This window comes from Rana temporaria, chromosome 7 (genome assembly GCF_905171775.1).
Source record: "Rana temporaria chromosome 7, aRanTem1.1, whole genome shotgun sequence".
Lineage (NCBI taxonomy): Eukaryota > Metazoa > Chordata > Amphibia > Anura > Ranidae > Rana > Rana temporaria.
The window spans coordinates 190,390,236-190,417,361 of NC_053495.1; the positions used below are offsets into that span (position 1 = coordinate 190,390,236).

Here is a 27,126-nt window from a genome sequence, read left to right on the forward strand (position 1 = left end):
GTTATTTAACCTTAGGTTAAAAAAATGGCAACTTGCTTTAAAATGTAACCGATGGATTGCTAACCGATAGGTCAAAACCGATCGTTAGTATGCAAAAGCATTGGTTAAAAACCCGCGCATGCTCAGAATCAAGTCGACACATGCTTGGAAGCATTGAACTTCAAATTTTTCAGCACGTCGTTGTGTTTTACGTCACCGCGTTCTAACACGATCGTTTTTTTAACTGATGGTGTGTACGCACGATGGACCATTAGTCAGCTTCATAGGTTAACCTAGGACAACGGTCCTTCAGACCGTTGTCCTCTAGTTAACCTATCGTGTGTACGAGGCTTAAAGTGTTTAGGTTTGGCTTGAAGAGAATGTGGCAACCCTACTGCCGACTCTCAGGTCAACATTCTCCCACAGCGGAAGTCAGCAGAAGAAACCAGTGAGCGATGTGGTAGACCCCAGTGATCAACACACCAGGAAGTGTTGGTTTCCCACCAGATTACGGAGGACTTTTTCTCAGGATCGGAGCACCGTTCAGCAGTCCAGGTGGCTGAAAAAGGTAAACATATACACCTTGCTTTGAGCAGCATATAAATGAATGACAGGGTCACTTTAAAGTACCGAAGTCTGAGCTAGCCAGCCAGCCTTTTTAGGTCAGCAAAAGTAGCTTTTATACAGGTTTCTTTTATTTATATCTTCCACATACCTTTTAGTAGACATGTGCAATTCGCTTAGTTCCGAATTCGTTTAACGGATTTTGACAAATGAGTTTATACCGATTTTTAGAATATCTGATATTTCAGAAGTTCAGAATTTTGAAAGTTCAGAAATTCCGGAAATTCTAATTTTCCGACATTCGGAAATTTGAATTTCGGAAATTCTAAATTTCGGAAATGTGAAAGTTTCGAAAATCGGAAATTCGAAAATTCAGAATTCAAAAATTGGAAAGTTCTGAAATTAGAGAATCTGAAGATTTATATTTTCAAATTTCCCAAATTTTTGAATTTCCCACATTTTTGAATTTCCAAAATGTTAAAATTTCCGTATTCCGAATTATTTAATTTCCGAATTTCCAAATTTCGGAATTGCAAATTTTCGAAATTCCAGAAAAAAAGCTAAAAAAATGAATGAAAGAAAATGAAAACTAATGATTTTTTTTGGCAGTAGGCTATATACATGTAATATATAAATTAGGTATAGGGCTCTTTATATATTTATTTATTGTATAATATTCTAATGTTAGAATCTCTCATGTAACAAACAGACAAAAAAACATTACCTCAATGTTACAGAGGCATTCCTCTAAGTTAGACACGACTTCTGAGAAATCAGGACGACCCTGCAGAGAATAAAAGACTACAATAAATAAACATTTTTTTGTTTAATGTGCAATTTCATTCTTTAAGAGAAAGGAGCGCCAGACCAAAACTGGATGAAAGAGAACAAGATCATTCCTCTGATACTCTGCAATTTAAAGAAGTAAAAACTAAAGAGCAAACATTTTATTATATTGCAGCTTACCAGTGTTCATTTTGTTGACAAAAAATATTTTTATTATAATTTTCATCAGCTAAATTTTCCAGTGACGAAAACTAAAGAAAATTACTCTACTTTTCGTCAAAATTGAAAACGTGAGAGAGGGACGTTTTACTTATAAAGACGTTATATAACGACTAAATCTGTGTCTGTGGAGTCTGTTCAAACCTTAAAGCGGAACTTCAGTAACGTTTTCATCTTACCATCTATTAAATCTTCTTCCCTTGTTGTTGTTTTAACTTTAGATAGTAAAACATTTTGGCCCGGATTCACAAAGCACTTGTGCCCACGTATCTCGAGATACGCCGCGTAAGTGCAAATATGCGCCGTCGTATCTGTGCGCCGTGCCCACAAACTAAGATACGCCAGAAAATAGGCTTCATCCGACCGACGTAACTTGCCTACGCCGGCATAGAGTGGGCGCATATTTACGCTGGACGTATTTGGCGCTCCCCTTTGATTTTCGATTTACATATGCAAATGAGGGAGATACGCCGATTCATGAACGTACCTCCATCCGACGCAGTGCGCGTAAAGTCATACGTCCGGCGTAAAGTTATGCCCCATAAAGGAGGTGTAACTCAGCAGCAGACATGCAAAGGTCTGCACCAGGGAACTCAAGCCGACGTATTTTACGTAGGACGTGAATATGACTAGGCGTAGGTTACGTTCACGCAGTAGGCAGTGATCCGAAGTATCTTAGGCAGTTGTTCCGACGTGATTGTGAGCATGCGCACTGAGATGCGCCCATGGGACGGCGTATGCACAGTTGGCGATACGTATCTGTCTGGCGCTCAGCCCCTCATTTGCATGGGGTCACGCCTCATAAGCATGGCTTACGCCCACTTCCACTTACGCCGACTTACGCCTTGGAAACCCAGCGCAGATTTGGAAGCACTAGCTTTGTGAATTCAATGCTTGCCTCTCTGCTCTGCGTAAAGGAGATACGCTATGGCGGCATAAATATGCGCCAGTGTCTGTGAATCCAGGCCTTTTTTTCTGCCAGTAAATCCCTTATACAGCCCACTTCCTGCTTTATGTCTGGTCATTAGCCTAGGCTTATGACATCATGCACAGCTCTCTTTCTCACTCTCATGAGAGTTTGCCAGGAAGGGAGAGGGGATGAGTCATAAGAGGGCCAATGAGAGCTGCAGAGCTGGAGGTGTGCCTCTATGTGTCTGTGTAAATCCAGGAAGTGAACAGGCAGCAGCTTCAGCTGCCCACAGTTAAAATGGCTGCAGCCAGACTCAGCGGAGGGAGATTTCTGCAGCGGCCAAGGCTGCTTATTTGCATGCAGCTGGCACCAAGGAGTTAATACCGATTTAAGCTATTGTTAGTGCCCATTGAGGGAAGCCTTGCTATGTGGCAACCGCTTCACCAGAGCTATTGAGCTTGTCTAAAGTTTTCCTTCATATGACTACACATGCAAGTCTAATGCCCCGTACACACGATCGGACCTTTGTCCGACCAAATTCACATCAGAATTCTGACAGATTACTCCGATTGGGGCATACACACGGTCGGAATTTTCATTGGACTTTTTCCATTGGAAATTCCGATCGTGTGTACAGGGCATAAAAGTTCCCAGCACCTCTTTGAGCATGTTATTGAAAACAATGGGCAGCCAATGCACCAAAAGGTCCTAAAATTGGACATTTTTAGTGAAACTCACAGCAACACGACACATTGAGATGCATTGCACTTGCAGAACATGTGGTTTGCCTTAAAGTGGATGTAAACCCTCCATACACCCAGTGAAGTGAACAGCCTCAGATGATACACAGGGATGAAACAAATCTCCCTACATAGGTTTTATATGTATATCTGTTGTCTTCACATTTATATACTGTTTAGAAAGTTCAGATCGTGTGAAGAGATTTTCTCTTCCTGGTTAACACAGAGTGTGATGTCTGTGCATACAGCCAAGATAGCAAACATGATTGGAGGAAAGGCACACACCCCCTCTCCTCATAGGCAGAGACTCTCAGAGGCGTTTTGTAACAGGGCCAGCTTCCTGCTAATCTATAGCTGCTTTTATCTGATGTGTCTGGACAGAAATGTCAGGCTGCTTTTATCTGATGTGTCCAAGAATTTGTTAGGCCTAGTACACACGAGAGGATTGTATTAACCATGAGATCAAAATCCCCGCGGAATTCCCTCCGCGGTGACGTGTCGCGCCGTCGCCGCGATGATGACGCGGCGACGTGCGCGACGCTGTAATATAAGGACTTCCACGCATGCGTCGAATCATTACGACGCATGCGAGGGAGGGAATCGGACGGATTGATCCGCTGAGTCTGTACAGACCAGCGGATCAATCCGCTGGACTGGATTCCAGCGGATAGATTTCTTAGCATGCTAAGAAATTTTGATCCGCTGGAAATCCATCGGCCCGAAAAAAATCCGCGGATAAATATCCGCTGGGTTGTACACACCAGGGGATCTATCCGCTGAAACCGGTCCGCGGATAAATTTCAGCAGATCGATCCTCTCGTGTGTACGGGGCCTTAGGAGTTATCAGGCTGATAACAGAAGAACGGGCCAGGAAAAAGCTACAGGACTTAGAGAGATAACAAAATACTGCAGATATATGTGCCCAGCTCAAATTTCATCACTGATGAATAGACACAGGAATGATTGGTATCGATCGCTCACTGTGTTCATTCAGAAAAGGAAGGACCCAGTAAATTACATATTTACTGGCCCCTTCTCCCGCTCTCCATCTTGAAACATCCCCATGTGTGCCCGAAACAGCTGCCGGCAGGAGAGGAGGGGGGGGGGAGCTGGCAGTGCTGCGGGGAAAAGGGGCACACAAGGGGGGGCCCGGACAACAAATGGAAGGGGTGCATGTGCTAGAACTATTTCCCCCCGGCAGTGGAGCCAGAGGAGGAAAGAAGGGGAGAAGTTGGCAGCACTGCAGGGGGAGGCAGATGAGGATCTAAGGATTGATGTCTGCAATAAGACAGTACAGTCAGACCTCCTACTCAACAGGTGCCCGGTCCCCCCTTTTTGAACTGATGGGGCCCAGGCCCAGTACAGGAGAGCCGGCTGTACTGCCCTATCAGCAGCCCTGGCACCGTGTGTTAATACCGCGCACACATTACTGCAATGCAAAGATATAACTGGGCCCTTAGGCCTTGTACACATGGGCTTTGGCTTGTGTAAGAGCAGTGTGCACAGCAAGCTTTTTACAAAGTATTTGGAAAGTGAGCTTCAAACAACTTTCTTCGAGCATTTGAAGCACCCTTCAGCTCCAGTATGGGAATGATAAGCACAGATCTTAATGGGAATGCTTCCCGTCACAAACAAGCTGCTAGCATGCTTACAACAAGTTTCAAGTAGTTCAAACCCTTTACTGAATGCCTGCTGAAGCCTGATAGCAGCAGTCTTTGAAGTGTGAAAAAGCACCCCATGTACTCAAAAACATTGCACATCATGTAGATGCTAAAACTGCACCCAAGAAGACGTACTAGTAAAAAAAAAAAAAGAAAAAAATCATAAATCTATCCCCTATTTTGTAGGCGCTATAACTTTTGCGCAAACCAATCAATATACGCTTATTTCGATTTTTTTTTATTTACCAAAAATATGTAGAAGAATACGTATCGGCCTAAACTAAGAAAAAAAAATATTAGAATTTTTGTAAAAAATTGGAATATTATTATAGCAAAAGGTTTAAAAATATTGGGCCAGATTCACAGTAGAAATACGCCGGAGTATCTACTGATACACCGGCGTATTTTCAAATTTGCCAGGTCGTATCTTTAGTTTGAATCCTCAAACCAAGATACAACGGCTTTTGGCTTTGATCCGACAGGCGTACGGCTTCGTACGCCTTCGGATCGTAGGTGTAATACTTCCGCGCCCGCTGGGTGGAGTTTGCGTCGTTTTCCACGTCGGGAATGCTAATTAGCTGTTTACAGCGATTCACGAAGGTACACGCGGCCGTCGCATTCTCTTACGTCGTCGCTAGTGGGCTTTTCCCGGCGTATAGTTAAAGCTGGTATTTCGTGGTGTATAGATAGACCTGCCAAGTTAAAGTATGGCCGTCGTTCCCGCGTCGAATTTTTAATTTTTTTATTTTTTGCGTAAGTCGTCCGTGAATTGGAAAGGACGTAACTCGCGTCGACGTTCAAAAAATGATGTCGGTGCAACATCATTTTGCACAAAGCACGGCGGGAAATTTCAAAACGGAGCATGCGCAGTACGTTTGGCGCGGGAACGCGCCTAATTTAAATGATACACGCCCCATTTGAATTAGGCGGGCTTGCGCCGGACGGATTTACGCTACGCCGCCGGAAGTTTACAGGCAAGTGCTTTGTGAATCAAGCACTTGCCCGTAAAACTTGCAGCGGTGTAACGTAGATGCAATAAGTTACGCCGCCGGAATTCTACCTGAATCTGGCCCATTGTGTTTTTTTGTTTATAGCGCAAAAAATAAAAACCGCAGAGGTGATCAAATACCACCAAAAGAAAGCTCTATTTGTGGGTAAAAAATGATAAAAATCTAATTTGGATACAGTGTTGTATGACCGCGCAATTGTCATTCAAAGTGCGTTAGCGCTGAAAGCTGAAAATTGGTCTGGGCAGGAAGGGCAGTTTAAGTGCCCAGTAAGAAAGTGGTTAACTTTTAAACAACAAATCTCAGAAAGAGGCTCGGTCCTTAAGTGGTTAACAGAAAATGACAGAGCTGCAGATTGAAAAGGAAAGATCGGGCCAGATCCTCAAAAGGGATACGCTGGCGTATCTACTGATACGCCGGCGTATCCCTGTTTCTATCTTTGGAACTGATCCACAGAATCAGTTTCCCAAAGATAGGCAGAAGATCCGACATGTGTAAGGGACTTACACTGCCGGATCTTAGGATGCAGTACCGCATCCGCCGCTGGGGGCATTTTGCGTCGAAATGCCGCTTCGGGTATGCAAATTAGCACTTACGGAGATCCACAAAGCTTTTACGCTTCGTTTTTTCTCCGTAAGTATTAAGTTGCATGTGTAAAATTAGGGCTGCTTTTACAAAGTGTAAACTGTTTACACCATGTAAAAGTAGACCCTTCTTACCCGCGACGCTGTTATTTTTATTTTTTTCCCACCGTATCTTTTTTTTTCCCCGACGCAACTTTTTTGACCCGGCGCGATTCACGAAGCTCGGCGTAACGTAATTTCGCGCTATGCACGTCGGGAAAATGACGTCACGAGCATGCGCAGTACGTCCGGCGCGGGAGCGCGCCTAATTTAAATGGGACTCGCCCCCATTTGAATAAGAACGCCTTGCACCGGCGGAATTTGAATTACACACCCGAAAATTTCTAGGTAAGTGCTTTGTGGATCGGGCACTTAGGTAGAAATTTTCCGGCAGTGTAACTTAAATGGGAAAAGATAAGTTACGGCGGCTGGCTGTGGATCTGGCCCATCATTTTTAATGACATTCAATTACAATATCATTTGAGTCTCAATTGTATATGCTATATATATATTTTTTTATTTTATATAAAAAAATTTATGTATTATTATTTTATTTTCTATCCCCCCCGACGAAAGTGGAGTTACCCTTTAAATGAAAGCGTTAGCTTTAAATTACTTTTAAAAATTAATATGAACACGTTAAAGCTTGTGGAAGATTTTAGCGATTTGGGTTTTACAAATACTTTGATTCCCACCCCAAAAAAAAAAAAAAAATGTCATCGACCCAACGCTCCATTAAAATGGCGCCGCTTTACGCTGCCGCAGCAAACATAATTCTATGAGACAGAGTCATGTTGTCCTTCTGCCGGTGACACGGATATTAGAGTGTATGATCTAGTGTTCCGTGTTCTCAAAAGCACAGCCATGAATAATGAGCCGGTAGATTCATTCCTACAGGGGAGAGAAGTGACAATGTCCTCTGAGTATTAATCAATCATTAGGACTTTCTCCACTAATGGCTGCGGTGACAGAGGTATCTCTAACCTGATGTGTGTTGCAGGTGTCATCTTCCTCCTGATCAGCACTTGCCTTTATTTAGTGAAGACCTGTCCTTCTTCCTGTGCCGTTTGTACAGAAGAGGCCACCATCTGTCAAGGATTGGCGCATATAATAGGTAAGAACGCTGTCACTGTTCCGCAGAGGGGAGAGGGCTGACGGAACGCGTTAGATGTGGAGGACTCTGATCTTTATACACACACAACTCTCCCAGAGACACCAATGTCACAACTCACAGAGCAAATAGATTACAAATATTTCATGCCAGAGTAAGATATGTTGTCAGGGTGGATAAAAATCTATTATAAAAAAAATATATATATATTTTTTTATTTAAATCAGATTTTTTTGATTTTTATCAAATTGAATTTAGTAAAATGTTTTTGGAGTAAAAATCTAAAGACAGTGGCCCGGATTCACAAAGCACTTACGCCGACGTCGTATCTGCGTGCCGTGCCCACAGAACTAGATACGCCTGAAAATAGGCTGATTCTGAGCATGCGCACTGGGTTGCGTCCACGGGACGGCGCATGCGCCGTTCATTTTAAGAACTTGTCTGTCACTCGGCCCATCATTAGCATGGGGTCACGCCTCATTAGCATGGCTCACGCCCACTACTTCCTACGCTGGCTCACGCCGAGGAAACCCAGCGTATCTTTAACAGCTAGTGGGAGCGAGTGCTTTGTGAATACTGTGCTTGCCGCTCTGCGCTACGCCGGCGTAGCCTAAAAAAGATATGCTACGCCGGCATAAATATGCGCCGATGTATGTGAATCCGGGCCAGTTTCTTTTTAAGATACATTAATAGTTGAGTTAATTCAGCATGAAATGGAGCTTAGTTATGTAGCATGAGGCTGTATATTCTGCAATAGTTAAAGGGGTTGTAAAGGTATTTTTTTTTCCTAAATAGCTTCCTTTACCTTAGTGCAGTCCTCCTTCACTTACCTCATCCTTCCATTTTTCTTTTAAATGTCCTTATTTCTTCTGAGAAATCCTCACTTCCTGTTCTTCCGTCTGTAACTCCACACAGTAATGCAAGGCTTTCTCCCTGGTGTAGAGTGTCGTGCTCGCCCCCTCCCTTGTGACTGCACTAAGGTAATGGAAGCTATTTACAACCCTTTTAAAATTTTGGTAAACTAATTCAATAAATCCAAGCTCTGCAAGCTGAGATAACATGCACTGCATTGATGCATTCACACAATTGAGATAAAACAAAGTTCAGGAATATTCCTTTATATCATTGTTTTGCAAATCTATGAACACTACAAACTGTATGATTGAATCGGTTCTGATATCGCTGTTATACTAACCTGACAACTTATTATTTTAAATAGGAAACTTTCATTTTGAAAGAATAAGGATTCTAACTACCAGCAAGAATGAGTCATTACATCTAAATCGACTTGATTTAATTCAAATCCACCCTGTATGCTATGCCCGTGTTTTGGCATTCTAGGTTAAATATATAACCAGGAAATAGTGCCTGTTTTCCGTGGTTCTCCATTACATGTTTCCCCATGAAAATGTCCCTGGTTTTTAAAAAAAATCAAGATTCACCGTAAGTTTTCTGCAAAAGTAATTGTAATCAATCAAATTGTAATCAATCAAATTATTTGGTGGAGGGGGGATTATGGTGTTGTGTTGTTTTTCAGGGGTTGGGCTTGGCCCCTTAGGGAACTCTCAGGCCATGTAAACACGGTCGTTCCAACCGATGAGAATGGTCCGACGGACCGTTTTCATCGGTTCACCGCTGAAGTGGCCTGATGTGTGTACACACCATCGTTCCAAAAACCGATCGGGTCAGAACGCGGTGACGTCAAACACACGATGTGCTGAATAAAACTAAGTTCAATGCTCCCAAGCATGTGTCGACTTGATTCTGAGCATGCGCGGGTTTTGAACCGATACTTTTCTGTACTAACCATCGGTTTGGCCCGATCGGTTCGGTTTTGAAGCATGTTTTAAAAATTTGGACCGAAGGAAAACAGACCGATGGGCTATACACGCGGTCGGTTTGGACCGATGAAACTGAACCTCGGTCCATTCTCATCGGTTTTGTCCGACCGTGTGTACGGGGCCTCAAGGTGTCAGCATACCAAGACATTTTAGACAATTTTATGCTCCCAACTTTGGGGATGGCCCCTTCCTGTTCCAACATGGATGTGCACCAGTGCACAAAGCAAGGTCCATAAAGACATGGATGAGTGAATTTGGGGTGGGGAAACTTGACTGACCAGCACAGAGTCCTGACCTCCCCCCGATAGAACACCTTTGGGATGAATTGGAGCGGAGACCGAGAGCCAGGCCTTCTTCTCCAACATCAGTGCCTGACCTCACAAATGTTCTTCTAGAAGAATCAAATATTCCCATAGACACACTCCTAAACCTTGTGGACGGCCTTCCCAGAAGAGTTGAAGCTGTTATAGCTGCAAAGGGCGGGCCAACTCAATATTGAACAAAAACGGCGCCTCTAAGTGCAGCATAAAAAGACTTTAAAAAGACTTTAATGGCCCAAAAGGGTTAAAAACACTTACATGATAATAGATGAATGTGAGCGCATCATGGAAGTGGGTGGGGAAGGTGATCCGGAATCAGGGTGGTCCCACTGTATATAGAGGTCCCAAGGGTGATCTGATCTGCAACAAGAAGTCCCAGCCTGACCAGCAGAGGGTAGATGCAGCAGTGGCGACAGCAAGAGAGCCGCCGCGGTGCCGGGATCACCGAGGAACATGAGTCCCGGAGGTGACGTCAGCAGGAGACCAACAACCAGAGTGCACAGCATACCGGAAATGAGGTAACAAGGGGCGGGATGCATTTTGGAACAACTGATTGGTTCCTTCTTCATGAAGAAGGAACCAATCAGTTGTTCCAAAACGGGTCTCAGCCTTTGTTACCTCACCTTCCATGATAAGCTCACATTCATCTATTATCTTGCATTCTATGCATTAAGGTGAAAAAACATCCGATGATTACTGGCCCCCCAGCCCCCCTATTTACTTACCCAAGCCCTCTAAAGTCCCACGTCGAGAACGTGCTGGATCTCGGCCCGGTCTTCTCGGCTCCTCATTGGATAGATTGATAGCAGCGCAGCCATTGGCTCCTGCTGCAGTCAATCAAATACAATGACATGGGGTCGAGTCAGGCATTTGTGTCTATGGACGCAAATACAGGACTCTGGAACGCGCCCGCAAGGTAACCCCCTTGGGAAAGCGCTTCCCAGAGAGGGTTATCTGAGGAGGGGAGGAGCCCGAGACAGCCGCCGTGGGACCCCAGAAGACGAGGATCGGGGCCACTCTCTGCAAAACGAGCTGCACAGTGGAGGTAAGTATGATATGTTTGTTATTTTTTATATTCAAACCTTTAATACCCTTTTTACCCTTTTGGGCCATTAAAGTATTTTTATGCTGCATTTAGAGGTGCCTCCTTTTGTTTTGTCTCATCAGAGATCGCTTCCCTCCAGGGGCGGACTGACAACTCATGGGGCCCCCGGGCAATAGAAGATTATGGGCCCCCCGGGCTTACAGATGGCCACCACGCCAGGAGGCAGTGCAGAGGCGGGGCAGCTAAAATCTCGGGATTTTCACATGAAAAGCATGTCGGTTTCGGACATATCAGGGACAGATGTAAAAAAAAACATCCATTTTTACACACTGTCCCTGGTTTTACTGAGCCTGGCAACCCTGATGGGGCCCCCTAGTGGCATGGGGCCCTCGGGCAGTGCCCGAGAGACTCAATGGTCAGTCCGCCCCTGCTTCCCTCATTGAGCCCCGCCCTAGTGTATGAAACCTCACGTTGCCAGAACTGTATCCATTCCCCCCATAGACAACCGTCTGCTCAGTCATATTATTCAGAGTGTCCTACATACATACTTTATTTTAATCCAACTCAATATTGTACCCTACGGACGAAAACTGGGATGCCATTAAAGCGGAGGCGTTCCTATGCAGTGACGCAATGTCATCTGGGACTTCGCCCAGATGATTGACGTGCCTGACAAAAACTTCCCCCTGGCAGGTAAGGCGCGTCACAAGTTTCCGTAACTAGCCGAACTGCGAGTCGGCTCTATACGGTAAGGTGACCAGATTTTTCAAATGAAATCCGGGGACAAATTTTTTTTTTACTAGTAATGGCGGCAATCAGCGACTCTCTGCTTGTTGCCGCCCGCCTCACAGCCTGTCAAGTCTTACTCTCCGGACCCAGCTACTACTGGGTGGAGAGCGGAGGAAGATTACCCTGCCAGGGAAGGCAAGGAGTTAAGCAGGCAGGCGGCTGGCCGGGACTTGAGCCAAGGCAGAAGAACATGCGAGCGGAGCAAAATGGGCATGAACCCGAAACTGAAGAAATATTCCCTCCACTCCGACCAGCACATGATCATCAGAAAGGGGCACAGATAATGGAAAAAAATACACCCCCCTAAGCTAGTATGAGCACTGACTGTCTTTGAAATTGCCCCAGCTCCTGTTCAAATCCTAACCGGGGACAAAACCGGGGACAGACTTGTTCCGGGGACAGACTTGTTCCGGGGACAGTGTCCTCAATCAGGGAACTGTCCCCTGAAACCGGGGATGTCTGGTCACCCTACTATACGGCGCCTGCGCAGTCAGCTCTACACAGCTCCTAGTCGGTGCGCAGGCGCCGTATAGCGCCGTATAGAGCTGACTAGCAGTTCGGCTAGTTACGGAAACTCGTGACACGCCTTATCTGCCGGGGGGACGTTTTTGTCAGGCACGTCAATCATCTGGGCGAAGTCCCAGATGACATTGAGCCACTGCATAGGAATGCCTACTCCCGCGGGAGCTAGTACCCGGAAGCCAGGTGAAAAATTGCGATAATACCGTATGTACACCCAGGTAAAGGCAGGTGTCCCAATACTTTTGACAATAAAGTGTATATCAGCCCTACCACTGTTCTGTACTTATTCAACCCTGCAAGACTGATGAACATGTTTTATAATGTTGCTGTGTGCACAGGTACTCTTTGTTTCCAGCTCTATTTATCTATGGTCTGCAGGCTGCATGTTTGAAAGAGAGGCGCCATTAAGCAATTACATATGGGCGGATAATGTTCTGGAGATAGCGCAGCTTATTCTTAATGATTTATTTCTACAACTTTAAAAAACAATCTGCGGCATCATTAGGACAGTGGGGAGAACAGCTTGTGAGATTGGTGTTAGTGCATTACTTTCCAGTATATTTTTAATGTTAGTCTATTTTTTGCTGTTTTCTAAATGAACGTATTGAGAAGATGTGATTTCTGTCTTATTACGAGCCATTTCCTTCAGCGTGAGTTGGAAACCATTAGCTGTTTTCATTTATCCAGACTGAAATAAAATGAAATCAAATAAAAATCAACACACAGGGACGATGGGCTGTTTTTACTGAGCTGGAAACATCATGGAAGAATTAAAATTTGGATCTCTACCTTTTAGGTCAATTTGAAAAGATGAGATAAATGCATTGTTGCCGTCGAAACAGACCAGGGGTGTCTGCGTAGTTCCCAAAATCAACTGGTCAACATCAGGGCTGGACTGGGACAAACATTTGGCCCTGGACTTCATCCACACTGGCCCACTTTGACAGGTCGTTCCCCATGGCGGCCGGACAACTCCCGCACCCCCCCGGCCACCCAAGCCCCCTCTTCCCCTTCACTAGCCACTAGCCGTTCTACTTTATTAGAGTAGAACGGTTGGTACTGGTACTTTTATAGGCAGTACCAGTGGGGAAGCTAGACATTATTTCACCCGGGGAAAATAATCAGTTCGGTGCCCCCCCTTATGGGACAAGATTAGGCAGAAGTGAGAAACTCCCAGGCCATAGCTGTTGAGTTAGATGTCTGTCCCCTCCCCCATGCTCCTCTGTCCTCCCCCCTGCTCCTCTGGCCTTCCCCCTTCTACTCTGTTCCCCCCAGGTGAGCGCTGCGGGAAGGGAGAGGAGGTGGGCGCTGCAGGAAGGGAGAGACAGAGGAGCGGAGGGGGGCGGCGGTCTGCTGTCACTGAAGCCGGCCCACTGAGCCATCGGCCCACCGGGAAACTCCCTGTAGTCCCAATGGCCAGTCCATCCCTGCCCATACTGTATATACTACTGTGATAGCATAATAATAGTCACCAGATTTTTATTCTCACGAATTTAAGCTCAATCTTTGGCCAACATGGTTGCTAGAGAACAAGCAATTTTCAATTGAATTATTTTAGTTATTGTCTTTTTTCATTGAGGTCATTTTAGATACAGTGCCACCATCTAATTCCCACCATGTTTTTTTTTTTGTTTGTTTTTTTGCAGCTACTCCTAGCAAGACCAGGATTCTGATAATCACAGAGGGTAATATTACGTCAGTTGGTCCCAACAATTTCTCCCATCTCTTGGATTTAACTCTGCTCAGGCTGACTGGGAACAAGATCCATCAACTCCAAGATGGTGCGTTCACAAAACTTAGCAAGCTGAGGACTTTAGTTCTGGACCACAACCTTATATCTGCCTCCTCCTTTATCAACACAGTTTTCCTTCCTCTTGGAAATCTTACAATTCTTCAGCTTAATAACAACTACTTTGTCAGCATCGACCAGAATTGGTTTATTGGCACAAACAAGCTCCTAAGGCTAGAGATAAATCGGAACCAGATCACCAACCTGACATTTCGAAGTTTTGGGTCCAGGGCTCTTCATCGTCTTGAGTATCTGGAATTATCTGACAATTCTATAGGCTTTATTCAAGAGGGAACTTTTAAGCACCTTCAAAGTTTGAAGGTCCTGGACCTCTCTAAGAACAGACTGAGCACGCTACCGAATATTTTCCCATCACTCCCTCATCTTTCTTTTCTAAATTTGGGCCAAAACCAATGGAACTGTACTTGTGAGCTTAGATGGGTGGCTGACTTTTTAAGGAACTCAACACATTTTCCAACAGAAACTCTGAATTATGGAAATGGACTGCAATGTAGTTATTCAAGAGACCCAAGAGTAACGTCTCTGCTGCAGTTGACCGAGAGGATCTGTTTTTATAAATCTCAGAATGTCAGCTTTGCAGTGAAGGAGAGAGACAGCAGAGAGCCGACAGAAGCTATATTTATATCTATCCTAGTTATTGCAGGTAACTTTTATGAGTTGGAGTTATATTGTTGGCTCAAAGGGATTTTCCAGCTTTAAGACAAATTCCTATTAAATAAAAAAATCCTATTAGAAGGAAATCGACAGAGCGAGACCAGTAAAGTACATGGTTTTCCTGCAATACTAAGCTTTGAATTGCATTTACAGAGTAGGCTGGGAGTACAGAACTATTTTCACATATATATATATATATATATATATATATATATATATAGTCCATGAAGCAAAGAAGTTCTCTCTGTTTGTCTATAGGTTCTCCTGCAAGTATCGGCCCCTGTTTCATGGAAAATTTGCAAAGCAAGGGTACAGGTGGTTGTTTCTATATAGGTAGGGCCAGATTCAGAGAGAGATACGACGGTGTATCTCTGAGTTCGGCCGGTCGTATCTATGCGGCTGATTCATAGAATCAGTTACGCATAGATATGCCTAAGATCCGACAGGTGTAACTGTGTTACACCGTCGGATCTTAACTGCAATTTTAAAATGGCCGCTGGGGGCGTTCTCGCTGATTTACAGCGACGATATGTAAATCAGCGAGATACGCCAATTCACGAATGTACGCGGGCCCGACGCAGTCACTTTACGTCGTTTACATAAGCGTTTTCCCGGCGTATACTTACCCCTGCTTCTATGAGGCGCAGCCAATGTTAAGTATGGCCGTCGTTCCCGCGTTGATTTTATTTTTTACGTCGTTTGCGTACGTTGATTCACAAAAGCGCTGGAAGCAAGTTACGCTCACCCCGAAACCAATGAAGTCCTAGCGACGTCATTGGGAGCAATGCACGCCGGGAAAATTTGCGGACGGCGCATGCGCATTTTAATCGGCGCGGGGATGCGCCTGATTTAAATACTACACTCCCCCTAGTCGCGGACTTTGGAGGTAAGTGTTTTGTGAATTACCCACTTGCCTCTAAAACTTGCGGCGGCGGATCTTAAATCAGATAGGTTACGCGGATCTATCTGAATCTGGCCCGTAATATCCATCTCCTTGTGTAGACTTGCTTGATGAATATTACACTGGGTAATATAATCACATAACATATTAACTAGGGTTGTTCCGATACCACTTTTTTAGGACCGAGTACAAGTACCGATACTTTTTTTCATGTACTCGCCGATACCGATACTTTTTTTTAAAATGCAGCCATGTGTCCCCAAATGCAGCCTTGTCCCTCAATTCAGCCATGTCCCTAAATTCAGCCGTGTCCCTAAATGCAGCCTTGTCCCTAAATAAAACCATGTCCCTAAATGCAGCCTTGTGTCCCCAAAGAGAAAGCCAAGCCCCCCCCCCCCGCTGCCGTCTAGTTGATGTGTTTCCCGCCGCGCCTCGTCATATATAGCCCCTCCCCCTTGTCCTGGGACGGGTGATCTGTCTATCAAAGTGCCCGGACAAGGGGGAGGGGCTATATATGTTGAGGCGCGGCGGGAAACACACAGCTATTCAAATGAAAGCTGTTATGTTCCCCAAGCTCTAATCAACTAGACGGCAGCGGTGGGGGGGCTTGGTTTTCTCATTGGGGCGGCAGCAGCTCTCCTCCATACCCGAGGACTGCTCTGCTCCGCTCTCCGCCCGCTCTCCGCCCCCTCTCCACCCGCTCTCAGGGGGGGGAGTATCGGGGGAAGCATCCGGAGCATTTGCGTGTGTACAAGCACTTGCGCAAATGCTCAGTATCGGTCCCGATACCGATACTAGTATCGGTATCGGGACAAACCTACTATTAACCACCTCAATACAGGGCATTTTCACCCCCTTCCTGCCCAGGCCAATTTTCAGTTTTCAGTGCTGGCACACTTTGAATGACAATTACGCAGTCTTGCAATACTGTACCCAAATAACATTTTTATACAGTAAAACCTTGGTTTGTGAGCATAATTCGTTCCAGAAACGTGCTTGTAATCCAAAGCACTTGTATATCAAAGCATTTTTTTACAGGCTATAAAAAGAGAAGAGAGGCACCTCTGAGGCCTTGTACACACGATCAGTCCAAACTGATGAAAACGGACTGAAGGCTGAAGGTCTGATGGACTGATGGTCTGATAGTCTGATGTGCCTACACACCACCAGTTCAAAATCCGATCGAGTCCAACGTGGTGACGTAAAACACAACGACGTGCTAAAAAAACGAAGTTCAATGCTTCCAAGCATGCGTCGACTTGATTCTGAGCATGCACGGGTTTTGAACCGATGCTTTTGCGTACTAACCATCGGTTTTGACCAATCGGTACTTTCATTAAATGTAACCATATTGCTACACTTAGAGGTGCCTCTCTTCTTTTTTATTCTCAGTTGTGACATGACGCTACTCTTATATCAAGACATCGCTTATATATCAAAGCAAACTGTATTAAAAATGTTGCTTGTCTTGCAAAACGCTCTCAAACCAAGTTACTCTCAAACCAAGGTTTTACTGTAATTTTTCCCCCCACAAATAGAGCTTCCTTTTGGTGGTAAAATTAATATAAGACACGGCATATTTTCGGGGAAACATAGTAGGTGTGCTGGTCAGGTGTAAATTATACCTTCCTAGTGAAAACACACACTCTAAATGTAGTGTGTGATAGTCTTTTTTTTTAACATACAATTATCTTTATTTACTGCATCTAACTTTTTTTTTCTTGTTTAAATAGGTATAATTGTTCTGTCTTGCTTTATGGTCATCATTTTGAAATGCATCCTATATCCATACATATTTCGAGGTCACCACCCAAAATGCTGCTGTGAGCAAATCCGAGACTTTCCAGGATTAAGAATCCCTAAAACCCATCTGAGGCAAGATGATGGTGTTGCCCATGTGACGTCTCTCACTGGCCCACCTGGAAATGGTAATACGCTTCTGGATACCAACCCCACTTCATTGTACCCCACACATGACTGGGGGGAATCGGATGCATGCTACGGAGGCAACAGGAAGGAAAGTCTGCCGGGCACTTACTATATCTGTTTTAAATGTCGATTGTTGCAGTGGCACCCCCCTCCCCCGGGAGCAATGTCTGATGCTAATGAGGTGGGCCGCTTTTCAAAGAGGATTCATGAAGTCCCTGACAACTCGAAAGACTCTGCTCATGCCAGTCAATGGGATGGGCCAAACACAATGGGCTTACAGGAATGGTCAAGGTATAATAAAGGTAAGTTTTATCAGAGATTACCTGTTAAGAATTTTGTTCTTCATTTCTTGCTAAAATACCTCTACGGCAATGGTCTCCAAACTGTGGCCCGAGGGCCACCTTTGCTTGCTTTTATCCAGCCCTTGGGACACTTTTCCTCCCACTGACACCAACAATGGGGCATAATTCCTGTAACTGACACCAACAATGGGGCATAATTCCTGTAACTGACATCAACAATGGGGCATCATTTCTCCCATTGACACCAATGATGGGGCTCTATTCTTTCCCCCTGATACCAACGATAGGGCACTATTCCTCCCACTGATTCCAACGATGGGGCACTTTTCCTCCCACTGATACCAACAATGGGGCACTATTCCTCTCACTGATACCAACAATGGAGCCCTATCCTCCCACTGACATCAATGATGGGGCACTATTCCACCAACTGACACCAAGGGTGGGGCACTATTTCTGCCACTGGCAGCAATGATGGTGCACTATTCTTCCCACTGATACTAATGATGGAGCACTATTCCACCCACTGACACCAATGGTGAGGCACTATTCCACCCACTGACACCAATGGTGGGGCACTATTCCACCCACTGACACCAATGATAGGGCACTATTCCTCCCACTGATACTAATGATGGAGCACTATTCCTCCCACTGACACCAATGATGGTGCACTCTTCCTCCCATGGATACCAATGATGGTGCACTATTCCTCCCACGGATTCTAATGATGGTGCACAATTGCTCTCACTGACACCAATGATGGTGCACTATTCCTACCCCTAATGCCAAAGTTGCACTGTTTACTCCCACTGACGCCGGGACAAGTTGTACTTCCAATGGCCACAGTCCAAAAGCCAGAGGTTATATGTGCAAACTTGCTTGGTATCCATTGATGTATAAAAAAAAAGCCAATATGCTTTACAATTCAGTTATGTTTTTAGAGTTTAATATTTTTTGTTTTGGATGGAGTGGAGAGGGATTAGAACCCCTGTCAGTTTTTAGTGCTGTCTTTGCCCCCTTTAAGGAGATTCACACTCTGTAACACAAAAACATTATATAAACTATACGCAATTGTGCAAAAAAGTCCTCACTCACCTCTTTTAATATTTCACTTATTCTCCTCTGTATTTTTCTCATCCTTCTCACATCACTGCATAAAGTGGAGGGTGAGCCGCGCAGCCATTACTTTGACAGGCTGAAACCGGCCCACTGAGCCATCGGCCCACCGGGAAACTCCCTGTAGTCCCAATGGCCAGTACATGCATGCTCTCAAACCAAGTTACTCTCAAACCAAGGTTTTACTGTACCAACATTCAGAATCGACAGACCTTTAGCTTACCGTACCTCCTCCCCACATACCTCCCAAGTTTTTGAAATGGGACACCTATCAGCAAAAGTATGTAGGCATAGGACACACCCCCTGTTACACCCCCTTAAAGGAGAATAATAAAAAAAAAAAAGATTAGTTAAACCCACAAGTGCTTTTTTGTTACCACTGCTTTTCCCTGGCTTTTAAAATTTTACAAATGCAGCAACTTAGAAATTGGATGAAAGGTTTAGCACAGGGAAACACTATAAAAGATAAAAAGTGTATTTTATATACAACTGTATAGATAAAACCAAAAAGAGGGACTTTGTTCCAAAATCAAGGACAGTTTTTTTTAGGTCTGTGTTTCAGTGGGAAGACTTTGATCCATTAAAAAAAAACGATGCACAGTGAAGAAAATCCACCCTAAGACCCCTTTCACACTGGGGCATTTTTCAGGCCCTTTGGCGCTAAAAAAAGCGCTTGTAAAGCACCTGAAAGAAGCCTCATCTGCAATCCTGCAAGCCTGAGTGTTTTAAGAGCTCTTTCACACTGCCAGCGCCGAAAAACACTGGTAAAGCACCGCTAAAACTAGCAGCGCTTTTAACCCCCGCTAGTGGCCAAATAAAGGGTTAAAAGTACCCACAAAGCGCCGCTGCCAAGGCGTTTTGCAGGCACATTGCAGGCGCTTCCCATTGATTTCAATGGGAAGAGGCACTTTAGGAGCGGTGTATTCACCGCTCCTAAAGTGCTGCAAAGAAGCTGCTTGCAGGACTTTTTTTGTCACCCTGCCAGCACATCGCCTCAGTGTGAAAGCACTCAGACTTTCACATTGGGATTGCAGATGCGGCTTCTTTCAGACGCTTTACAGACACTTTTTTTAACGCTAAAGTGCCTAAAAACAACCCAGTGTGAAAGGGGTCTTAGACAGTCATCACTGGGGCTGGCATTAAATTTTGGGAGATTTACCCCCCCCCCCTTCCTGTTCTGGTGATAAGTCAAAAATGTGGTATTTGCTATCAGTTTCTGTCTCATTGAAAATGGCCACCAGGACAAATAGAGGAGTTGAATCCCCCAGCAAGGATTTTTTTTTTTTTTTTATTCTGACAGAGGTTTCAAGCCTTCCCTACTCTATTCAAAGCTGATATACTGTACATACACTTTAAGTATATATTTGTAAAGTCATAATATTCATAGGTTTGTTCTTGTACCGTAAATGATAAAATATGTCTTTTATCGGTGTGGATTCCTCAGGTAATACAAGCATTGGAAGGTCATCCATCTCTACAGAGAAGAGATCTGGGAGCGAACCTAACGCTCACGTACCAGAATCATACTACAGCGTGCTGGAGCCAGGACAAAGAAAAATGCCTTCTCACCAGCAAAGTGCTGATGTCATGAATCGTTTAACAACAAAGGGTTCGGTGGAAATGAAGATACATGCCACTGGGCCGCCGCTGTGTGCCCATCGATCACAAAGAGGTGGCCACAGTGTTCTTCTGGATGAGAGGAGAGATATTTCTCAAGCGTCAGACAACGACCTTATCTGTAAATACATGGAATGTGATAAATTAGAGGAAGCGAGAAGACAAATAACTGATCCGGAGACACAGAATGTAAAATTTGAGGAAAGGAAAATTCAAACTCGTGTCACCGAAGAAAATTGTTTTTTGAATAATGACAACATGGTGTTTCCAACTAGGATCAAAAAAGTGAATAGTCCCAGGAGTGTTGGCTTTTATATACCAAGCATACAGCAAGAGTTAAACATGGAGGAGAACACCCCTCAATCACATCAAGAAGGCTTTTCTCATCCACACCTGGGGAACAAGTATATCTTGACTATTAATAAAAAAGACTATGAATTCGGAGAATCGAGACACACAAAGACGCTGTCAGATTCTCTGAAGGATGTATACATCAATGGCAATGTATGTGGCACAGAGTACACAAAGAGAGAGCAAAATTGTTTAAGGGTGAAGGTTAACCTGCAACCATTTCGTAAGGTTAGAGTCCATCCCCACCAAACTTCTGGTGGTGGCCCAGAGCCTACAAAACATGGCCAAAGTACTAAACAGATCCAACCGATGCTACGAAGGAAAAAGTTAATAAGTGGTTGTACACTATCAGCTTACGGTGTGACACAGGTGACAACCCAAACCCTAACACAGCTCAATGGTCCAAGTCTTGCTAAGAATATTGGTGCAAATAAAGCAAACTCTTTACTTTCCAAAAACAAAACCATTCCCGAAAAAAGATCTAAACGAAAGGCTGGCACAAGTGTTACCTTGCTGGATAACATAACAAATGAATCTATTTATGCAAGAAACAGAAAACCTAGGGAGAGACCTGATGATGTATTGAATTTGGACACTTCTACAATAGTACGTGAAATGCTGAACACATCCAAAAATCGATGTTCGCAAGATAAGCTTTTGAAATCTGAAAGCGATCAAAAAGGAAACATATCAACTGAGCAAAGTGGAAGCCACGCTGAGCTTGGAGATCAAGAGATACCAGACAGGAGCGAAGAGTTAACAGAGGATAAACTGCACAAACAATGTGAGAGCCTAGATAACGCCGGCGCGCTACTCGGAACCGTGCCTGATATAACATCGTCAAATGTCACCGTTATTTCTGGAGGAGCAGACTGCCTGTCGTGTGGAAATAACGTTAAGTGTGAAATGGATATTGCTGCTTCATCATTGCTGGGTAATAAGGTCAATGGCCACTTTGAGGACAATAGAGAAGATGATATTACTGGCGTGGGCTGCTTGCTCAGACCCGATAATTCAATTAAAAACATCGCAATCAATGAAACTGCAGATAGAGAGATTGGAGTGTACACTGACATCTTGCCTGATGAGATGTTGGCAGAACAAACGGGGCCTGATAAAGAAGGTAAATGTTTGGAAGGAAATGAGAAGGCAAAGATGGATACTCAAGATAACAATAAAATGGTTTCTGATGTAAAATGGGAAAGCCAACCGGGAGTGGAAAATGCCCTATCGAGCTCAGCTGACGATGTTCACCTTAAAACAGAGCATATGCAAGCTCATTATACGCCGCTTATGCAAGGAACTCGGGTTAATAAACTTAATGAAATGACTGCAGGCCAACAACAGGTCAACAAGCCACCATTAAAAACAGGAGTCTCGACCTTGGTGTCACACAGCGAATCACAATTGACAGCACAGAGTGAGGAGCTTTTAATTTCCAGGCAAATAAATGAAACTTCAGACTCTGCTCCTAAAACCACAGAGCTGCCAGCGGCTGCAGACTCTCATACATCACTTGGTTGTCCACCGCATAGCGAGCCCCATAACTCAAATAACAATCGCTTCAAACCGCCTGTAGAGGCCAGGAGGAAACGGCTCAGCCTGTCAGAAACTTCCAAAGTCATCATCGTCATCCAAAGCCTAAACAAAACAATTGACATACAGAAATATTTGAGCGAACGAAGCAGCGGACGCCAAGCCAGGAACAGTACGGATCCGACATGCAATGAAAATGAAGGCGCTCCAGGAGACGGAAGTAAGAAGAAGAAAATCTGCCTTATTCTTCCGGAAAAGGCCAATACTGGAGCCCCCAAACCAAGCAGCAAAAAAATAAAATGACAGTTCTACTGCAACTTCCTAGGCAAATAGATCCTTGGGTTTGAATTATTCTGAGGTCATTAGCAGAGGTCCAAAAATTAGTTTTCCTGGTGAATACATATGCAACCTGTTTTAACCAATATTTATTAGACATGTGCATTCGTTTTCGTCCGAATTTAGGGGATTTTCGCGTTTGTTATAACGAACGTGCAGAATCCGAAATCCGAAAGATCCGACATAAAAAATGCTTTATTTTTGTTTCGTTATGACAACAGTTCGATATAGATAGAAGATTCGACATGACGGTGACAATAGCGATCTGTGTCTATCGAACCTGCGGTCGAATGTGCCTAACCTAACTCTATAGCCTCGTACACACGGCCGGGTTTCCTGACGGGAAAACTGCAAAGAGAGCTTTTGGCCGGGAATTCCGGCCGTGTGTATGCCCCTCGCAGTTTTTCCAACGGGAAAACTACCCAAAAACTGCCAGACAGAGAAAGAGAACCTGCTCTCTTTTTTCCCGCTGGGATTCCCGGCAGACTTTTTCCTGGCAGTTGTTGGAAGTTTTCCTATGGGAAAAGCTGTGATGGAGCATACACACCAAACCTCTCATCTGAGTTTTCCGATGGGAAAACCTCTCGTGTGTACAGGGGAAAAGTTACCGAGCAGGTTCTCGGTTTTCCCCCGGGATTTCCGATTGGATCTTTTTCCCGCCGGGAATCCCGGTCGTGTGTACAAGGCATATTAGTCCAAGATTATTTGAGAGAGAAAAGATTTGATATTATAGAGACGTGAAGATTCGACGAAGCAGCTAAAAACATACGATCGCCGCGAGCGGACATTTATGGTCAAATGCTCCGCCCATAGGCTATAGAAGAATTATAATGTTAGTTGACTAATAATAATAATTAATAAATATAATTATTACTAGTCATACAACATTAGAATTCTACTATAGCTTGTGGGAGGAGCATAAATGTACGATTGCGGCGTCGTTCAGTTTAGCTGCTTCGTCGAATCTTCTTAGAACATTCGACGGACACCATAAGCCTTCAATGACAGATTCAACCTTAATTAATTTAGATTACCCAGACTTGTTCTTTCCCTGACTTGTTCATTCCCCGACTTAGTTGGGGTAGGCGGTACACTTTGGTGGGGGTGGGTCAGCCACGCCCTGTGACCTTTGACCTCTAGAAACCTGCCTTCTGACCTTTGACCTCTGGGGGAGGTCCCTGTTCCAATCCCTGAGTCCTAGCCATATTCTTCAATGGGAAACCCTAACCCATCTAACCCTAACCCATCTATCCCCTTCAATGGGAAACCCTAATCCCCCTAACCCTAAAATAAATAAAAAATAATTTCGGGAGTAACTAAATGTATTTTTCGTACGAAAACGACATTCCGAAACAAAATATTTCAGTGTGCACATGTCTAATATTTTTGTAATTTCAGTGTTGTTTTCATTAGTGGGAAAATGTCTCACTTCAATTGGTGACAAATCTGTCCATCTTTGCAGGAGTTGTGGGCAAACGGTACTCTCCACGATCTTTATATTTTGGCCAACAATCAGGTCCGTGGTGTACACTAATGCTCAGAAGTGGTTACTATTACATCTTAGTTAAAGCGGAGTTCCGGCCACAATTTCACTTTTTAAATATAAATACCCCTGTAATACACAAGCTTAATGTATTCTAGTTAAGTTAGTCTGTAAACTAAGGTCCGTTTTGTTAGGTTGTTACAGCATTTAGACACTTTATAAAATAGAAATTGACTGGGGCCATCTTAAGTGTGGGCATCATGAAGCCAGACTGTATGACTTCCTGGATTTCAGCCTTGCAGATCTCATGTCCGGCCATCTGAATAACGGCAGCTGGTTGGCTGTACGGAAGTGCCTATCAGAGCCAACGGTTTATGACATCATGCACAGCTCTCTCTCTCACTCTCGTGAGAGTTTGCCAGGAAGGGAGGGGGGGATGAGTCATAAGAGGGCAAATGGGAGCTGCAGAGCTGGAGGTGTGTGTCTGTGTAAATCCAAAAACTGAACAGGCAGCAGCGTCAGCTGCCCACAGTTAAAATGGTTGCAGCCAGACTCAGCGGAGGGAGATTTCTGCAGCATAATTGGCACAGAAGTACAGAATCACAATATACTGTATATAAAATAATATGCAAAGTGGTTGGAGGGAAGCTTCAGAATGGCCCGGGGGGGCCTGCTTGTAACTACACCCCTATACACATACATGTACACATGCATAGAAATGAAGATAAAGGAAATATCAGATGATAAGTGATAGTAAGTGATTCATTTTTGGAACTAATATTATCAGATACAGCATGGTCAGTACATATCATTACACCATTGTACATATAACTAAAATAAATACATGTAGATAAACTAATTCAAATTAAATTTAATTCATCATTATTGCACAGATGTCTAAAAAAAAAATTGGAAAATAACAAATTAAAAAAAGTTATTAAAAACAACTCTCTTGTAAGGCCCCTTTCACACGGTGCGGATCAGTAATGATCCGCCGCGTGAACCTCTGCTTGCTCAGCGGGGATCGCTCCATTGATCCCCGCTGAGCCGGCGGGTGACAGGGCGGTCCCCGCACACTGTACAGGGACCGCCCTGTCTTTTTTCCGCTCTCCCCTATGGGGGGATGGGATGAACACGGACCGTCTGTCCGTGTTCACCCGATCCGATCCGCCAGACGGATGGAAAAGTAGGTTTTTCCTCCGTCACACTTTGGCGGATCGGAGCGGGTCGGATGTCAGCGGGCGTGTCACCGCTGACATCCGTGACTCCATAGAGGAGCACGGAGCGCCCGTTCAGGTTCGCCTAAAAAACTGGCAGGCGGACCCAAACGGGCTGCCCATGTGAAAGAGCCCTTAATGGTACAACAAAACCCTTAGCATTCATCCAAGAAAGAAAAAAAAGAAAAATAGTAGTGTGCCTAAAACTGAAAAGATACATACAGTACCTGTACATACCATGTTTCCTCAAAAATTAGACCAGGGACCAGATCCACGTAGCGTGGCGCATTGTTGCGTCCGGCGTAGCGTATCTCTGATACACTCTGATACAGTGGCGGCCCGTCCATAGGGGGCGCCCGGGCGCCGCCCCCCCTCCCCAGTCAGAAGAAAAAAAAAAAAAAATTATTTAAACCTGTGCCTTTAAAAAAAAAAAAAATCCTAAAAAGGTCCTTATGTGCACTGTGTCCGCGCGCCGGGCGCCGGGGACAGTGCGGTAGGAGTAGCGCCACGTCTGTGCAATCACGGGATTGCAGACGTGGCGCTACATTGGCAGCAGTGGCGGCCCGTCCATAGGGGGCGCCCGGGCGCCGCCCCCCCTCCCCAGTCAGAAGAAAAAAAAAAAAAAAAAAAAAAAAATTATTTAAACCTGTGCCTTTAAAAAAAAAAAAAATCCTAAAAAGGTCCTTATGTGCACTGTGTCCGCGCGCCGGGCGCCGGGGACAGTGCGGTAGGAGTAGCGCCACGTCTGTGCAATCACGGGATTGCAGACGTGGCGCTACATTGGCAGCCAAAATATGCCATTGTGGCGCTTCCCAGCGCGCCATATGCTTCCGGCGCGATGGACAGTAGTATTGTCATTGGCGGGCGGGTGCATACACTTTCTATGTGCACCCGCCCGTCTCTGTGCTAGTTCCGACGTCACTGGACAAACAGGAAGTGACGTCGGCACTATCCAGCTCAGTGCGCCCGTTCGTGGAACAGGTAAGCTGCATTCTATGTCTTCCCCTCACCCCAGTTTGTACTGTTCTGTGCTTCGGCGGCAGCAGCAACAGCATCGGCGGCCGGCACACCCCCCCACCCGCTTATTGAGACTTCAACATGCCGTCAGGAAGCACCCCCCCCCCCCCCTCCCGCTGGTTGAAAACTTTTTTTAAATGTCTGCCGTCAGGAAGCACCCCCTATTATTGTTTTTTTTTAAAATGCACATTCACTGCCTGATCCCCACCCATCCACCTCGGAGCCTTTTATTGTAGTTAGACTGCTGGGACTTTTAGTTCTCCATCTTCTCCTGGGGCTAATGGAGAAGATGGAGATTGGAGAACTACAAGTCCCAGCAGGTTATACATACAATAAGGCTCTGAGGTGGATGGCATGCACCAGAGCCCAGGAGAAGATGGGGAACTACAAGTCCCAGCAGGTTATAATATAAGGCTCCTAGGTGGATGGGTGTCTTATATTATAACCTGCTGGGACTTGTAGTTCCCCATCTTCTCCTGGGCTCAGGTGCATGCCATCCACACCCATCCACCTCAGAGCCTTATTGTATGTATAACCTGCTGGGACTTGTAGTTCATCTTCTCCTGGGGCTCAGGTGCATGCAATCCACCATCTATGGGACTACAAGTCCCAGCAGTGAGAAAAACTGGACAAAGATGGTGGATTGCATGCACCTGAGCCCCAGGAGACGATGGAGAACTACAAGTCCCAGCAGGTTATAATATAAAGCTCCGAGGTGGATGGATGACTGGACAGTG

At 44.8% G+C, this 27,126-nt stretch overlaps 1 protein-coding gene across 1 annotated transcript in view; it reads right to left on the minus strand.

The window, feature by feature from the left end:
* TNNI3K (TNNI3 interacting kinase) overlaps nucleotides 1-27,126 on the minus strand; it is a 313,510-nt gene that overhangs the window by 67,523 nt on the left and 218,861 nt on the right. Inside the window, exon 22 of the mRNA XM_040360696.1 lies at nucleotides 1,268-1,327. Coding sequence (XP_040216630.1) covers nucleotides 1,268-1,327 — 60 coding nt within the window. The remainder of the gene's footprint in view (nucleotides 1-1,267; nucleotides 1,328-27,126) is intronic.